The sequence below is a fragment of the Malania oleifera genome, chromosome 3, assembly GCF_029873635.1.
Source record: "Malania oleifera isolate guangnan ecotype guangnan chromosome 3, ASM2987363v1, whole genome shotgun sequence".
Classification (NCBI taxonomy): Eukaryota; Viridiplantae; Streptophyta; class Magnoliopsida; order Santalales; family Ximeniaceae; genus Malania; species Malania oleifera.
The window spans coordinates 28,449,140-28,468,707 of NC_080419.1; the positions used below are offsets into that span (position 1 = coordinate 28,449,140).

The 19,568-nt window shown below is 31.0% G+C and overlaps 1 protein-coding gene across 2 annotated transcripts in view; it reads left to right on the forward strand.

Moving 5' to 3' along the window:
• The first annotated feature begins 19,412 nt into the window (after nucleotides 1–19,412).
• Nucleotides 19,413–19,568, forward strand: part of LOC131151368 (uncharacterized) — a 37,550-nt gene continuing 37,394 nt past the window's right edge. Inside the window, exon 1 of one of the 2 annotated variants that reach the window (XM_058102614.1) lies at nucleotides 19,413–19,494. In XM_058102614.1, coding sequence (XP_057958597.1) covers nucleotides 19,489–19,494 — 6 coding nt within the window. In that variant the 5' untranslated portion in view covers nucleotides 19,413–19,488. The remainder of the gene's footprint in view (nucleotides 19,495–19,568) is intronic. The other variant, XR_009135717.1, reaches the window with a different exon arrangement.

The following is a 19,568-nucleotide window of genomic DNA, read 5'->3' on the forward strand; positions in this document are numbered from 1 at the left end:
TAAACAATCTATGCAACTTTTTTTCAACAGATTATTTTATTCCATTGCGTTGTCCTAATTATTTTTTTTTTCAAATATTACGAAATCATCACTGCATTAATTATATATTTTTAAGAATACATATTTATTTTAATCATTTTAAATACTTTTATGCATGTTACAACTTTTAATCAAACACTCAAAATTAACTTTTGCTTCTAACTATTTTTTACCCTACAAGAGGGCAAACATTTTTAAAACAATATCAATAAACACCTCAGTTTAAACTAAGTCATAGAGAGAATATCATAGAAAGTGAATGTTCCTATTTTTCTTTATTTTTTATTTTTTAAAATAAAATCTTAATTCAAACATTTCTTAATTGTTTTATACAATATTTTTTAAATATTTAAGCACAAACATAAAAAATTTCCCACTTCTATTATTGAGATTTTAAATTTTTAATAAACCAAACCAAAAGGAAAACGAGAAAAAAAAGCCCTCCAAACAAATCACATTTTTAGGATTTTAATATTTATTAAATTAAGTCCCGTAAGAGTTACTTAGATAATAAATTCAGTGTTTTCTTAATTAAATGATCAGATTTCAAGTTTTGAGAATAATTTTTTATTTGAAATAATATCTTACTATTTAAATCGAAAAGAATATAGGAATTGATTAATTATTTTGATGGATTAGTCGAGTGTCAAAGAGTTTCAATACTATCATTTAAAAAAAGAAATAGAAAAGGAAGAAACCTCCAAACAAATCCATGCACTCAAAAGGGCTATGATTCCCTACCATTACAATACACTTTTGAAGTGGAGGAGGACAGCCACGATTTCGCATAAGCACAAATTTATAGGGATTATTATATAAGCACATGATTATTTGCAAGGGAAAACCCAATTCCAATCATGCCCATCTATTTAATAAAAAGAGAAACTCAAAGCAAGTGTCAAAGCCAGTCGGAATTTGATTTTCCTGGTAATCCATCGCAGGCGCCAAACGTGGGAAAAAACTTGTTTGCAGCGTGGCATACGGATACCGTACAACCGCGGGAGGCATATAGATGGGCATGATTGTTATTTGTTCCATTTACATGTGCAAACAATAGTCATCAAAAATAACTTCAAGGCACCTTTTATACTTGGGACTAGTTATTTTGATATAGCTAAAAAGATCATTATAAATTATTTTAAAAATAAATATAATTTAAATTTAAAATTTATTTTAATATGACTAAAAATTTAGGAAAAAAATGATAAGAGTGCATAAAATTAAATTTTTTGTTCATCAATATAGTATATTTTTTTACTTTCTTTTTTACTTTTCTTGACAACCAAACATGAAAAACTAAAATTTTTCGTATTTTCTTTTCCCTTCTCCAATATTTTTTAAGTTCCAAACAAACCATTAGGGTTTCCTAAGATTTTGCTCACATACCCAAAATTTCATACGCACAAAACTAAAAAAAAAAAAAAACTTGATTCATTTCTTGTTGATCTGTGCGCCATAGGTGGAGACGGAAGCCACCAACCCCAGTAGCTTATGTTGATTTTGCAGAGGAGACCAGCAGCCCTCCACCAACCTTGCCTACCATGGTTGAAATGCAGCCACCAACCCTGCTCACCTTGTTTGAATTACACCCCCCTTTAAAGGTTATATAAAGGAGATGTGTGTGTGTAATTGTGAGTGGGGCAATATGTAGAATTGGGCGTGGCTGTGTGTGTGTGCAGCAGAAAGCTGTGTGTGTGCATAGAATAGAGTGTCTGAAAGAATTGTGCAGTGAATGGGGCAAGATGTAGAATTGTGTGTGGCTATGTGTGTGGGTGGCAAGAATCGAGAGTTCTTGTGTGCAGAAAGTGTTGTGTGGTGTGTCATGTGTAGAGCTGTGTATGTGTGTGCAGCATAGAGTTGTGAGGTGTGTGTGAGAGAGCAAAAGATTTGAGTTGAGTAGTGTGGCTCCTCCTTGTATTATTCTCCCAGTTTATAGTGAAGTTGTGTGTGCTTTATGGACGTAGGTTGTAAAGACCAAAAAAATTAAAATGATTAAAATAATTAAAGAAAATTAATAAATAAAATAATAGATAAAATTAATTAATTAATTAAAATTATTAATCAATTAATTAGTTAAACATTATTAAATTGATGTATTAAATAAATAAATAAAAAGAAATAGTATGAAAAAAAAAGAAAAAAAAAACTAATTGAAATAAGATATATATGTAAGTTATTATATATATATATATACTAAATATCAATTTGGATGCTTATCATCCATTTTGATTTCTCAATCTCGGAGCGGAGAAGGTTCACGCCCCCTTGCAAGTCCTGTTGTGCGCGCCGCGGCCATCTTCGTATCCATCTCTCTCCCTCTCTCAATTTCTCGGCGGATCATAAAACGGAAGGTGTCGTTGGATTCATAGCTCCGCCATCGATATTTCTACTGAAGCGGATTTGTCGTGAGAGCGGCGTAGGCATCATTCCTAAGGTTTTTCTAATTTATCAATTTCTTGTTAAATTTGTTGTTAAATCGACGATCAGACACCACTACGAGGTCCTAGTCATGATCGTCGTCATTTTGACAAAAGTAAAGTTCTAATTGGGATTTTTTAGGCCTCACTCTAAAGCGAGAATGAGATTTTGGAAATTTGGTAATTTGGCTATATTTAAAGGTATATTTATTTATTTAGAATTTATGGGTTTAAGAAATATTAAAATAATATTTTATTCATGATCAATTATATAGAACTAGAATTTTTGATTTAGGGTCCAGATGAGCGTCGCAAGTATTTTTTCGGAGTCCCTGTCGATGTAGTTCAAGAAACCAGGTAAGGGAAAAAATATATATTAAATCAAAAATTTTATAAATTTAATGAAAAATAAATTGTGTTATATATACGTGTATATGTTTCGGTATGAGTTTAAAATTGTCGACCATTTAAATACTGTTTTTTTGAGTTTATAGTTGTTTATTATATACGTATATGTGAAAATGAACTGATGAAAGTGAAAAATATTTTCAAGATAATCATGTAAGAAATTAAAAGTATTTTTCTAGTATATAAATGTTAAAGGTGGGTTGACTTATTTTACAGGAAATATATGCATGAATTTTACTGCTAAATTGTGTGGCATGAGTAAAATAGAATTTTATGTGGAATTATGTTATATATATGAGATGCAAGATATACAGAAATGAACTGAGTATGAAAACGATATATGAAATATGCTGCATGTGAGTGTTAATGCAATCATGGAAATAACCACGGCTGAAAAGATGCCGACCACGGATGAAAGGATGCCGAAACTAACCAACCACGACTGATAAGATGCCGACCACGACTGAAAGGATGCCGAAGTTAACCAATTACGACTAAAAAGATGTCGATCACGACTAAAAGGATGCCGAAGCTAACCAATCACGGCTGAAAAGATGTCGACCACGGCCGAAAGGATGCTGAAGCTAACCAACCACGGCTGAAAAGATGTCGACCACGGCTGAAAGGATGTCGAAACTAACCACCCACGGCTGAAAAGATGCCGAGTATTTATGAATTAAAATAAAAATGAGTATGAAATAGAAATGAATGAAATGTGAAACAAGAACAATGTAAAATGTGAAATAGTTACTTAAAGTGAAATGAAATAGAATGTTAAAGTTATAAACATGAACATGTGTGAATGGTTGAGTAATGACAGAAAGAACAATGTATTATGATATTAGAAGTATCTATGCTTGTAGAATATGTTACGATTGGGCGAGGCGTACTCTTCGCCCGAGGGCTTACTGAGAAAGGCGAGTACCCTGGTTGTATCAGGCATAGCAGTAGACTGCATAACGTGTTAGGGCAGAGGGAAACTACTTGTATGGACAGGTAGATTTCCTTATTCTTGGGAGTCTTCGCTGGTAAACTTTTCTATGAATTGTGTAAGTACGAGATCAATTTATCACTCGAGGGCTTACTGAGTAAGGTAAGTGTCCTAGTATGCTTTAGTTGTGACCTTTGGGTTGCCTAGGTGTAAGGGCAAATGGGTGCTACTTGTATGGGTGGGTAATCACCAATATCCTTAGGTAATCTCGTAGGTAAAATACTTTACATGTGTTTGAATAGGATCAGAGAATGATTTTAGATATAGTGTTTATGATAACGTTTTGCAAATGTTATTAAAATAATATTTATGAACCTCGTGTTAATCACACACTGTTTTAATATATTATTTATTCCCTTACTGAAATGTGTCTCACCCGAATATAAATGTTTTTTTTTAAGACCTCATCGAGATCGAGCTTAAAGAGCTCAAGATTTTATAACGTTTTTGGGAGATATAATAAAAATGGTATAAACATTTAATGATGTTTTGGAAATGTAAATATTTATGTTTTATGTCTTTATGTTTTAAGGTTGTTGAGTAAGGAATGATTGTGAAAAATACTGAAATGTTTTGGGGGTTATATAGATTTATGGAAATGCAATTGATGAATGATTTATTATGGATTATAGTTAGAATTAGTAAATTCTGGTATTATGTTATATGAAAATTTTGTTTATGTTTTCCGCTGCGTATATATTGACTTATGGATTATTAGAGATTTTATCAAGTATAACGCATCGGACCCAGGTTTAAGGGTTCGGGGCGTTACATAGGTCAGGTTGGACCAAACCACATAAATTTAGTGTTCCATTCTTGTTTGTGTATTTTTACTCGTGTGAGATTGTTGCTCATAGATCCACCCCTAACAATTGGTATCAAAGCGAGGTTGGAGCAAAATCGTCAAATCGGAGCAGACGGTTTGTAACTCTAGGTGAGTGATATAGTAAAAAGTCGAGACATGAAGTTTATTCTCCTGACATGCTAACAGTTGGAGGACCAAATGTGTAGCCAAGGTCAATAAAGATCATCTAGGCTGGGGATGGATCCGAATAGGGTCAAGACGTGAGATGTATGATTGGTTTGAAAGCACGTGGAATGCAATCTAACACATGTAAGATGTCAATGGTAAGACCCACTTGAGCAGCTGTTAGAGAATTGGACTTACTCTTAGAAGGGAGACGATTTCCGTTCAAGGGGAGCAGCTAGAACTCACAAGTGAGGGGAAGATTGTTGAGAATTCCACTTGTGAGCTTGTCCCACATTGGAAAATTAGAGTGAATGATGTGTGTTTATCTACATAATTGGCCCCAAGACCCAATAGGTTTAAGCTTTTGAGACAAGTTGGTGTTCACCCATGTGTATCAAGCCTTCCCATAGGCTCCTCCGGTCCCAACATTTCTTACATAATAACCTCCTTTAATTAACTTGTTCAAAACTAATTGTACCAATCAATTCTCTGAGTTTAATAAAATTTTTACTTTGAGTGGTTTTGTGAAAATATATGTAACTTGATTTTTCAATAAACAAAATTCAATTATAATTTCTTCATTTCTATCACAAAAAAATTGGATTTTTTTTTCTTTAAAGAATAGCAAAACTATCCATTATCACGAAATATCTTTATAAGATTATTCCACTAGTATTGTTGACCAATATAAAAATCGCATGTCTAGGGCTCCTTAAACAAAACTAAATATAGAATTCATATAATAAATAATAAAGACTCCTTACAAACTTAGGGTTTGCTACACACAAAAAAAATAATATAAAACTTTTTTGCAATAAATAAAATGAAAACTTGGTTTATTCATTATGAGAGATAATAATAGTTGAAAAAATAATTAAAAAGTTTAAGAATTTTCTTTAAAATTCGAAAATTATAATCATTTTACTAAAATATTTATATGCTTGGTATTTGCACATCTTGTAATTAAATTATAACTTGCAAAATTGAAGGTTTTTTTTTAATCAATTAAGAAAAATAAGCATATTGAAATGATTATTACACAATTGATGATATTAAAACAGTATCGAAAGATCAATACGTGATATGCTAAAACGTAAAACTTAATGGTAAATTTGGAAATACTGGTAAAGTTCATTAAAATAGTGTTTGGAAGCATGAACTTCATGACATGAATTTTGATTTTTGTGGATTTTAAAGAAACTCATTATAATTTTGTACTAAATTTTATCCAAATATATATAAATTCAAATCAAAAGTTTAAATTCAATGCTATGAAACTTATATTTTTTAGAGTATACATTTCACTTTTTGAATTTGAATTTGTTTAAATTTGAACGAATGTTCTATTTTGCTCATATACAAATTCAAATCTAATATCTAAAATGTATATTCCTAAAATGCATGATATTTTCAGACAATTAATTCAAATTTGAGAAGTTAAATATTCATTTTGCAGATAATTATTTGCTTAAGTATAACATTAATTCATAACTTAAGGAAAAAATTCTATCTATAATTATATAATTTAATTAATTTGTTTAAAATTTGATATAATTAATAAATTTATTTAATATTTTTTAAAAGGAATTTGGTGAATGCTATTTAATTTAACCCATCAAAAGTCACCACATGGCACATGGCTACTAGACTTTAGATGTCTATACTATATGTCAATGAAACTATAGTTTATAACTATTTTGTTTAAACTTTAGTCAATTTAAAAATTATTTTTTTAACTACTTTAATAACATCGTGCGGCATGTGTATTTGATAAAAGAAATAAATATAAAATTTTTAAAAAAATTTACATAGGGATCGAACCGACAAAATGGATAAAAATTCGTTAATCCGAACCGAATCTGACCCGCTCGAATTGACTTGGAATCGATCCGCACATTAAATGAGTCGAATATGGTTTGAACTTTTTTTTTTATCTGTCTCTAAATGAGTCGGTTAATGGTTTTATGATTTTATCCGATGGATATGCATCTATCCACTAACAAGTAATGTTTAAATTCATTAATAATCCAATATGCTTATGCTTATTAGCCATCAATCAATTAGCACAAATTCTATTGGTCAAAACTTAGTCTTATACTCTTAACTCCTGCACTACTCTATGTGTGACATGGGTTTCTAGGTCTATTCTATGCCCACATTCAAATTTGAGCCCAAATACTTTTTTTTTTTTTTTCAAAATAAAAGTCTCTAAACTCATGCTCTGAAAAATAAATAAATAAAATTAAAATTTTATGATTAGTTATTAAATGTTTAATATATTACTAAATTATAATTTTAAAAATAACTTCAGTTATTGTGTTTTAAAATAAATTGTTCATTGGATGGTAAAAATATATATATTAGGAATGAGAATGACGGATTATCCGCCATTCGCTACGAATTATTTGATCTAAATTGTCATAAATCTGCAACTTAAATGAGTCAAATATGAATTGTAATATTTTCATATGATAATTCGCCTAATCTACTACGGATTATCCGACCCGATCTACTTTACCAAGTCTACATAAGGAGATAAAAAATAATTTTTGCATCTGAAAATTTCTCATAAATTATTCAAAAAATAAACAAAAACATGCTTTATAATGTATTAATCTTATATCTTGACATCATTATTGTTTTCTCATATAAGTGATAGACTTGTGAATCCATATTTTGGTTTAATAGACTTATATTTTAGTGTTAAAAAGGAAACATAAAGTTTAATTGCTTAACTACATTGCATTTAGATAATTGATCAATTTTTTTGAATATAATCGTTCAATGAATAAACTCTACCATGTGCCTTTAAATTGTTTATGAGGTGTGTGAACCGAGTGAGCATAGATAAAATTTCTTCGTCTTCATTTAACTTAAACATTTCATATTCTCTAACTAGCATGCATATTTTTTATTGTTCAATTTGTGATATGTTTCTATAGATGTTTTCAAGTACATCCCACATTCCTTTTGTGGTTTGACATTCGCAAATAAGACTATGTACATCATGATTTAAACCACAAAGAATAATATGCTTTGCTTTAAAATTTAGTTTAACTAATATTTTTTCGCTTGGTGATTGTTCCAATATAGCCTTTAGAATATCCTCATTTTTCTTTATGATTGAGAAGTCTTCTTTGGAGATGATCTCCCACAAATCCAAGTTGTATGCTTGAATGAACACGGACATTTGATTTTTCCGCGCGTGGTAGTTGAACCGTTGAACATCGGTGGTTGATAAATGGATTGTCCATGTAGAGACCTGAATAATTATCGTAATTTAATAACAGTAGGAGGAGAGGAAAGAAGAATTAAAGAAGTAATTAAATCGGGTCTCGTCGACGAACGCAGAGAATTCGTCGACGAGCAGACATGAGGGGCTCGTCGACGAGGACATGTCTCGTTGACGATAAGATACCGAGAGGATATATCATAGTTCTGAATTTCGCCGATGAGGAGTAAGCATTCATCGACGAATTTTCTTCTTGACCTCATCGACAAAGTGACGTGGCTCGTTGACGAAGATCAGTGTATAAATAAGCCTAAACTTCATTTTTGGCCAAAATTCACGCACTAATTCCTCTCTCTCTCTCTCTCTCTCTCTCTCTCTCTCTCTCTCTCTCTCTCCTGTTCGTATCTCCCATCTTCTCTCTAAGTTTTTAGGCCGAATTCTTGCCGGTTCTACGATCTGAGGCCGCCACGACACTCCTGGAGAAGTTCTCTTAAAGTCTGTTACAGTGGATCGTTAGTGGAGGCTGCCTTGGATTTCATCCAAAATTCAATGTAATGTCTGTCATTTAATAGTTGGCCTTACCATAGTTATAAGAAATGTAGTATTCTGAAAAATACTGAAATTTTGTTTTGGGAGATGTTGTTTCCAGGGTGTTAAGCGGGAAACCCTGCAGGTGTAGGACCAAGCACAGTAGGGGCTTTTCAATAATCAGGTAAAGGAAATATGTTATGCTATAAAATCTTAATAAAGTTATCAGAAATGTTATGCATGTTTATATATATATCAGTTCATTATCCAGTTTTCCAAAATATGAATTTAATTTGTGTGACCTGAGTAGATATTTGTCTGATATAGAATTTATATGGTTTTTCCCATAATATCATAATTTACGGTATATACAAATATAGACAGATATTTATCAGACAAATATTATAGATGTTTTTTCAGACTATTATGTTACAGTAATTATAGCATGCCATGTTTTCTAAAGCCATGACACTTAGATTTACAGATTATACAGTCAGTTATTACAGTCAGATATACAGATATAACAGTCAGTTGCTACAAATATGTTATACAGATGTTACAGTATGTATAGTTCTGATTTATAGTGTTATGGTTATTTTGAAAACATGATGAAAACAGTAGGAAAATTATAATAGTAGTAGTAGTATATATATATATATAGTATCAGATCCCTGATGAAATATTTCAGACAGATTTAGACAACAGAGCACGGTATCGTTGCTATTTTCAGATCAAAGTGCAACCATATATCTCAGATAGTATGTGGATTCCGTTAACCGCGCTCAAAGAGCTTGCAGTCTCCCTAAGAATCTGGGTTTAGGGGACTCGGTTTGATGAGGTAGTTTTCCAGTTCCGTGCTTAGGAGTAGATGCAATTTGGCTGGACTGAAGAAGGGTAGAGTATAGTGACTTACCTGGTAGGCCAACTAGAGTTAAGTCCAGCCTACGGGCCGCACAACCCTGTCATGAGGGGTCAAATCATAACATACAATTTTCTAGGGAAAAGGTCACAACTATGTATATGCATACAGATTTACAACATTTAATGATTATAGTATGATATTAGCAGTATGAATGGTAGAAAACTCATATGATACAGTTATGTTTTAAATTACGACGAATGCAAGTTATACTTTATATTAATTCACCAACTGATACAGTTTTGGATATTATAATAGTATTTATGCAACTCGGTCGCCACACGCTAGTAATAGCATATTTCCACTTATTGAGCGTCGTCTCACCCCACTACTCTAACATTTTTCAAGTGATCTAGTTAGGCAAGCAGATCAGGCTCGCAAATAAATTGACCTTTTAATTGCCCTGTTGATAGGGTGAGCATATTTTGAGGTTTTGTTTTGAGTAGGTGGTGTCGGTGGGAAATGTAAAAATGTACCTATGGTTTAGAAACATTGGATTCTTGTATTATATTTATATATATGGATTGATGACTTTATGTTTTCCACTTCATAGGTGTGTTTATTATGTATAGGAATACTTCAGTGCTCTTCTAGGGTCTGAGATGTTATAGCAGGGGTATCAAAGTAATTTATTTATTTAAAAAAAATGGTATAATTTTGGGTCGTTACAATCCATATGAAGAGGTGCTTACCGAATACTTCATTTGATCTTTTATGCTCTAGATTTTACCCTGAAAATACAAGTGTCTCGCTCTGATACCACTTGTTAGACGTCCTAGCCCTGGGAGTATATAATTTAGAGGGGGGCGAATAGACTCTTTTCACGGAATACGTATTTCTCTACAAAATAAAAACTCTTGACAATATACAAGAAATTATATCACAATATAAGTAAATGTAAATCACGCACAAGACAAATAAAATGAAGAGAAGGGTAGAGAAAATTAACACCGGTATTTTCACGTGATTCGACACCAAGCCTACGTCCATGCCTTGAGACCAGCCCAAGGATTTTACATTCCACTAAGGAACTCCTTCACCGGCGGAGAAGCCTTACAACTTGGGAACAAATCCCTACCATGCTCACAAAGAGCCTTCACTCGGGAACAAATCCCTACCCACTCACAAAGAACCTCTTCGGTTCACAAAGAACCGTCACCAAACGGTTTACAAAGAACCTTTACAAAAAGATGATGGAAATACAATATGATGCTCCTCAAATGAGCAAATATTAAATACAAAGCAAACCTCACACTCTCTCTCAAGTAATGAGTCAAACACAATTAGAGAGCAAGAGAGAATGAACACTTGTGAATGAAAAACAACAATGCAAAGTGTTAGGTGCTTAGGTTTTGGTGTAAAAAGATGTTTTTCATTAAGAATGATCAAAAGTCTTCAAAACCATGTTAATACAAGTCTAATAGCTTGTATTTATAGCCCAATAGCCAAAGGAGCCGTTAACTAGACGTTGGGGGGAATAAAATATATTTTATTTGGTAAACTAACCGTTTTCTGCCCATTATCATCATTCTGCTCTTTAGACTCGTCGACGAGCCCCTAATCTTATCGACTAATCACACATTGCAACTCATTGACGAATTTCATGTGTTTGTTGATGAGTGCCTTGAATTTGAAAAAGTCACCAACATGAAAGTTGTGGCATTTTGTCTCACCTTTTCAGGGACACCAAGATGATCTCATTTGGAATTTTCTAACAAAAGTTATGCCCAAAATATTGAAATATGTTTAGGACTCAAGGCTGCACTACGGCAGTGACGATTGCTTTGCTTTTCCTTGTCAACAAGAGTTTTAATGATTCAAAAACATTATTGGACAAAAGTATATGAAATGTATTAAGTCTAATTAAGATTAAAACTTGTTCAAATAAGTTTCCTTTTGAATATAAGATATCTTGATTAATAAAACACATTTGAAAACCCATTTTGATATCTTATATGCTTAGTATGTCCTTTTATAAATATACTTGACTTTCTTTGAACCTTTATGACACAAGACTCGTTTTGATAAAACCGGGACTAATTATGAAGATGTTCAAAATACCAAGATGTTTGAAAACTTGTCTCTTTAGAAAACGTATCTGAGTTTATGATTCATTTAACAAACTCTTTAAGTTTAACTTTGAAAAGCCATGAAATGTGAGTTTGTGTTTATGTCTTTAGCGCAATCCTATAAACTCATGTGTCCTAGTATGCATGTGCTTTGCTCAACTCTTGCTTAAAAATCATGTAGAAACAAAACGCAAGAGTTACAAACTGAACCTACCACTCACACAACCCTTATTACAAATAATTCAACAATTATAAAACATTTGGTTGTGCTTGAGTCCTTCCGAGTATGTGTCCATTTGATCTTCCTACTTGACGTCAACTTGGTCCGATCTTTTCCTCTGATCTTAGTATTTTATGTAATTGCCACTGAACCTATACTAAACATGATATGTAAAGATGGAAAACACTAGAGACCACATATAGGTTAATATCATCGAAACACATAAACCATGATAGTGTAGCTACCAAGGCTAACAATATACCTCGCCCCAAAAACATGTAATACTTGTAATGACCCAAAGAATAATGGTGTTTAAATAATAAAGAGGGAGGGAAATGGAAATAGAAACAAAATGAGGCAGTAGATTTACACAAGGCCTTGTCGACGAACACGGGGAGTTCGTTGACGAGCACATAAGGAGACCTCGTCGACGAAACCATGTCTCATCGACAAGAAGATATCGAGAGGGGTTTTGGGGCAGTCTGAAATTCGTCGACGAGGGAGGAAGTTCATCAATGAAATTCCTTAAGGACTCGTCGACGAGATGATGTGTCTCGTCGACGAATCTGGGGCTATAAATAATGAAAACCCAGATTTTTCAACAGAAAATTTGTGTAAAAACTTCCTCTCTCTCTCTAAAACATCTCCCACTCCTTCTCTTTTTGATTCCGGGTCCGTTGCCTGCTGGATTGAAAGATCAGATGCCACCACGACGCTCATGACAAATTTTTCTACAAGTCAGTTGGAGCTGATCGTTGGTGGAATTGGTTTGGAGTTTATCTCAAATTCAGGGTAAGATGTTTTATTCAGAATTTGTTTTCCCTGTAGTTATAGGAAATGTTGTATGTAGGAAAATATTGATGTTTTGTTATAGGGGATGTCGTTTTCAGGGTGTTGAGTAGAGAACCCTGCGGGTGTAGGGCCAGTTTGACGAGGTAGCAGCCAGTCCCGATCTTAGGTTTGGATGCAGTTTGGCCGAGTTGAGGTAGTGTAGAGTATGATGACTTACCTAGAGGGCCGACCAGGTTAAGTCCCGCCTACGGGTCACACAACCCTATCATGAGGGGTCAAATCATGATATACAAAGTCCCAACGAAAGAGCACACTTATATATATGTATATGTATTCAGTTTTACAGCTTTGTTGTATATAATATCATATTAGCAGTATGAATGATAGAAAGTATAGATGATACAAATATTTTAACCTGCTATACATGTGATATATGTACTTTACAGATTTGTCAGATCATGTAGTTTTAAATACTATTATTATAGTTATACTACTCGTTCGTCACATACTAGTAATAGCATATTTTCACTTACTGAATGTCGTCTCACCCCATTACTTTACCACTTTTCATGTGAGCCAGCTAGGCGAGTAGATCAGACTCGCGGATAGAGAGTTTACTTGGTTACCCTAGTTGTAGGGTAAGTTTGTGACAGGGTTTTGTATTTTTTGGGTAGATGATACTGGAGGGAGTTATTGTATATGACTATGATCTGAATGTACTGAATTCTGATATTGTTAGTATATATGGTTGTATGACTTATGTTTTCGTTGCTTAGGTATGGTTGTATAGATATTTATAAAAAAAAAAATTTGTGGACGTTACAATACTACTATATTTAATACTGATAATACTTTACTACATTACTCTTTATACTGTTATCTTTGTGTTTTTCATTACATTCACATTCATATTCTACTTTTTTCATTTATGTATTCGTGTCTGCTTTCACATATTCTGATATCATATCATTCTTGTCTGCTATTCTTATATTTGTTATTCTTATATCTGCTGTTTCCAAATCTGTTGTTCTCATATTATCAATGGTTAAATTAACAATTATGCATTTAGAACTCTTTATACCGGTGAAGAAATCACTGTCATGCTTTCGCCCCATAATGGGTTGTGCGCCTTGTAGGCTGTACTTGACCCTAGTTGGCCCTCCAAAGTTAAATCAACCACATTCTACAGTTTGAAGGTCCGATTGGCTATTTCTATACCATGGGGGAAAATGGTGTGTTAGTTTCAGGGAGTGTCTTTTAAGCATATTTGTTGATTTATGGAATTGGTGTTATTATTTATTGAACTGGTTTATATTGATGAAGCAAATGCATATTTTTCAACTGTAAATGTATGAGGATTTATATGTAAATAAAAATGTATAAATGTTTATGATGAAGTAAACTCTTCGCTCGAAGGCTTATTGAGAAATGCGAGTACCTAGATAGGTATCAGGTGTAGCCATACTAGGTTGTATAACGTATTAGAGTTGAAAGGAGCTACGTGTATGGATGTGTAATCTCCCCTATCCTCGGGAACTTTCGCTTATAAATAATTGTGTGTGTGTGAGAGTATGGTCTGAGAATGATTTTATAACTATGGTTAATTAACAACAGATGATATTTTGTATACACTAAAACTCTTGTTGGCCACACACTGATATAAACTTAATATGTTTTACTGAGAAGTGTCTCACCCCAATATACAAATCATTTTCAAGACCATCTCGAGATCGAACTTAGCAAGCTCCGGGGCGGGGTGATAGCTAGATTCTGTTTGTAAGTGTTTGTTAGAACTCTAATATATTTAACTTATGTTTGAAATCCCTGGATATGTAATATGGTCGTATGGGCTGAGTTAGTTTTTTTTCTTTTGGTTGGGATGTAATATAAATATTGGGAGACTTTTATGTATGTTAACTATTTAGAATTCTGGTAATGTATTTTGAGGATGTATCTTTTATTTCCGTTGCTTTTATATAATGAATATAATATTAGGAACACAAAGGTTACTAAAATAGCACCCTGGGCCCCATGTCGCTGGTCGAGGCGTTGCACCACTAGTATTGTTGACCAATATAAAAATCACATGTCTAGGGCTCCTAAAACAAAACTAAGTATAGAAATCATATAATAAATAATGAAGACTCCTTACAAACTTAGGGTTCACTGCACACAAAAAACTAATATAAAACTTTATTGCAATAAATAAAATGAAAACTTGGTTTATTCATTACGAGAGATAGTAATAGTTGAAGAAATAATTAAAAAGTTTAAATTTTTTTCTTAAAATTCTAAAATTGTAATCATTTTACTAAAATATTTATATGCTTGGTATTTGCACATCTTGTAATTAAATTATAACTTGCAAAAATTGAAGTTTTTTTTTTTTTTAAATCAATTTAGAAAAATAAGCATATTGAAATGATTATTGCGCAATCGATGATACTAAAACAGTATCGAAAGATCAATGCATGATATGCTAAAACGTAAAAATTAATGGTAAATTTGGAAATACTGTCAAAGTTCATTAAAATAGTGTTTGGGAGCATGAATTTCATGACATGAATTTTGGCTTTTGTGGATTTTAAAGAAACTCATTATAGTTTTGTACTAAATTTTATCCAAATATATACAAATTCAAATCAAAAGTTTAAATTCAATGCTATGAAGCTTATATTTTTTAGAGAATACATTTTACTTTTTGAATTTGAATTTGTTTAAATTTGAATGAAATCAAACATAATTTCATGTTCCATTTTGCCCGTCCATACAAGTTCAAATCTAATATCTAAAATGTATATTTCTAAAATGCATGATATTTTCAGACAGTTAATTCAAATTTGAGAAGTTAAGTATACTTTATGTAAATAATTATTTGCTTAAGTATAACATTAATTCATAACTTAAGGAACAAATCTATCTATGATTATATAATTTAATAAATTTGTTTAAAATTTGACATAATTAATAAATTTATTTAATATTTTTTTAAAAGGAATTTGGTGAATGCTATTTAATTTAACCCATCAAAGGTCATCACATGGCACATGGCTAGTAGACTTTAGATGTCTATACTATATGTCAAGGAAACTATAGTTTATAACTATTTTGTTTAAACTTAGTCAATTTAAAAATGATTTTTTAACAACTTTAATAACATCGTGCGGCATGTGTATTTGATAAAAGAAAAAAATATATAAAATTTTTAAAAAATTACATAGGGATTGACCCAGCAAAATGGATAAAAATCCGTTAATTTGAACCGAAGCCGACCCTTTTGAATTGACTTATAATCGATCTGCACATTAAATGAGTTGAATATGGTTTGAACATTTTTTTTATCCGTCTCTAAATGAGTCGGTTGATGAATTTATGATTTTATCCGATGGATATCCATCTATCCGCTAACAACTAATGTTTACATTCATTGATAATCTAATATGCTTATGCTTACTAGCCATCAAATCAATTAGCATAAGTTCTATTGGTCAAGACTTAGTCTCACACTTATAACTCTTGCACTACCATATATGTGACATGCGTCTCTAGGTCTACTCCATGGCCACATTCTAATTTAAGCCCAAATACTTAGTTTTTTTTTTTTTAAATAAAAGTCTCTAAATTCATGCTCTGAAAAATAAATTAAAAAATTTATAATTTTATGATTAGTTATTAAATGTTTAATATAAATCTGCAAATTAAATAAGTGAGATATGAATTGTAATATTCTCATATGATAATCCGCCTAATCCACTATAGATTATCCGACCCGATTCGCTTTGCCAGGTCTACATAGGGAGATAAAAAATATTTTTTGCATTTGAAAACTTCTCATTAATTATTCAAAAAATAAACAAAAACATGCTTTATAATGTATTAATCTTATATCTTGACATTATTATTGTTTTCTCAGATAAGTGATAGACTTGTGAATCCATATTTTGGTTTAATAGACTTATATTTTAGCGTTAAAAAGGAAACATAAAGTTTAATTGCTTAACTACATTGCATTTAGATAATTGATCAAATTTTTAGATCTTCAACGATGAGATAATTTATTGAAATGGATTAATTATTACCTTAAAACTAAATGGATTTATTATCACTTCAAAACTATTAAAAGGTTAAGTTTAAACAAATGATCCAAAATATAGCAAAAATGCATATAAGTTGCATTTTATTAATTGTTTTCTAAAAATTGTTTTTAAGAAATATGAATAAACATTGTTTAAAAGATTAATTTTAAAAAAATTTCAAGATATTTTTTGTGTTTTTAAGCATAAGATATAACATACAATATACTTTCTATTACAATAATGACAAACAACAAAACAACAACAAATTGTCACTCAAATCAACCTTCACTAAATGTAATTTGATTCTTTTTATTTTTGTGAATAATTTAAAAAAGCATGTGTTTTTGAGTATTAAAAAAATACATCACATTGTTTTTTTTATATTATTTTTAAAAACAATAATGCAATAATACTTTTTTTCTTTCTAATTTTTTGAACAAACATAAGGTTGAAAATGAACCAAATTGTTCACGAGTGACTCGAGAACTTGACTCGGTAATAGTTCGTTAAAATTTGTTCATTATATAAACAAACGATTTTCAAACCTTTTTTTTTTTTTTTTTGGCAACTAGTTAAACAAATGAGTAAAACCTAAACACAAATAGGCTCTTTGGTTTAAACTCGCGGGTAGTTAGATTTGGACTCACTAAATAATCTCAAATTAAAATCATTATGAACTAATTTAATAATGTGGAATTAGGTTTGATAAAGTGTTGTGGACTTGAAAGTAAAAACAGTTGTGTATAGGATTATTTAGCTCATATCTCATGACTTGAACTTAGTAATAATACTAATTATCAATACTAATATGTTGGTGTGGCGGAGTTAAAAAAAATTCTAAACTCTTTTCTTCGAGAAGTATTGGATTTGAAGTTATATTGAATTTGAATAAAATATAATATAAAATTGTATTAAAATTTACTTAAACATAAATTCAATGCCTAAAATTCATGCTCCTAAATGCAACATAAGGTAGTATTATTGAGAGTCACTTTTACCTTTTTGTCTAACAAAACCTTTATTTTCTTGAAATGAGAGGTTTCAAAAAAATTAAACCATTGGTGAGTATCTGACTCGATAAGAATATGTGACTTTGTTCATTTGTAAGATAAATAAACATACGAAAATAAAAGTTTAATTTAAATCTGACTTAAGTTTAAGTTTAATTAAAAATTTAATAAACAAGCTTGAACATTAGTTGACTTGACTTGGTACATTTGTAGGTGCAAAGAAAATTAGTTAAAAATCTAAGAGGTTGTTTGGTATCATTGTAAAAAATTAGAGACGTTACAAATAATATACATTAAAAAAACAGCTATAATAAAAATAAAATGTATTATAATTATTTTACTTAATTGCTCTACATTCAAATTTTAATTTAGAATAAAAATTTGATTGAACATGACATTTGAAAAAATTCGTTTCATTATTATTTTAAAAAATTTTACGTATATATTTTTTAAAATAATAATGAAACAAATTTTTTCAAATGTCATGTTATTTTACGTATATATTTTTCTTTTAATTATATTTAAATTCATATGATCATTTAATTTTGATTTTAATTTAAAAGTGTATAAAATGAATAATTTAATATAAAAAATTATTTTTAAATATTAAAAATTCAGATAATAGGTTGTCAAAACAACTGAAAACCACAAAATTCGATTATCAGTTTTTTGACAAACAGTCAAATAGTAATAGAAATATAAAATTGACAATATAAGGGTCTGTTTCGTATCGTTGTTATTTTTTGTTTTTTGTTTCTCCATAGTGAAAAAGTAGATTATAAAAACACGTTTGTTTTTTTTTTTTGTTAATTTTTTTATTTATGTTAATAATTTTCAGTTGTTTGTCAAAAAACTGAAAATTAGATTTGATGGTTTTCAGTTGTTTTGACAACCTATTTTTAGAAATTTTAATTTTAAAAAATATTTTTTCTAGATTATATTATTCGATTTATACACTTTCAAATTAAAATTAAAATGAAGTAATCAAATAAATTTAAATATAATTAAAATAAAATATGGATAAATTTTATAAAATAATAATAAAGTCAATTACAAAGTACTTTTATTATTTTTCAATTGTCATGTCTAATAAATTTTTCATTGTAAAGTAAATTTTGAATGTAAAACAATTAAGTAAAATAATTATAATATATTTTTTATTTTTATTTTTAAAATATATTATTTGTAATTTTATTATTTTAATTATTCTTTTATAATATTATTTGATTTAAGAATAAAAATGAATATTTTTTTAATTAATGGTTTTTAAGTTTTAAATTTTAGTTCTAATTTTAGTCCCTTAAAATAAATATATTTTTATAATCTATTTTTTCAGTATAAAAATAGAAACTGAAAACTAAAACACCCAAAATGGGTTCCAATGGCGCGCTTCGTCCGACAACTGGCCCATAACAAACAAGCTCCCCGGTTCGTCATCAGCTACGTGCGCGAGCGTTCACACGGGAGCCGCAGCCACACGTGTGATATGATTCATCTCGAGTGCCAGCCAATCAGAGGCCGCTTCCGTCTCAGGGCCAGGCATGCATGGGGCCCACTTCAAGACACCAATGGATGAGCGTGGGCGCGTGAATTTACGCGCGCGCCTGGGTTATATCTCTCGCAAGGAGGCTAGTGGCTTATTGGTAGTTTACGCTTATTCCAGGGGCAATGCGGGGAATCTGGATTCTTACATTTTTATTGGCTCGCTTATAAACAGGTCGGGAAAGATAAAAGAACAAAAAGGAAAGAGAGAGGAGAGAGGAGAGAGAGAGAGAGGGAGGGAGCGAGAAAAACCGAAGGTTCACTGCTCTGCGCTTATGGCGGTTAGGGTTTTCTATTGATCCCTATTCTCTCTCCAACTCTTTGCATCCTCTACTCTTTCCCTCCCTTTCTTTCT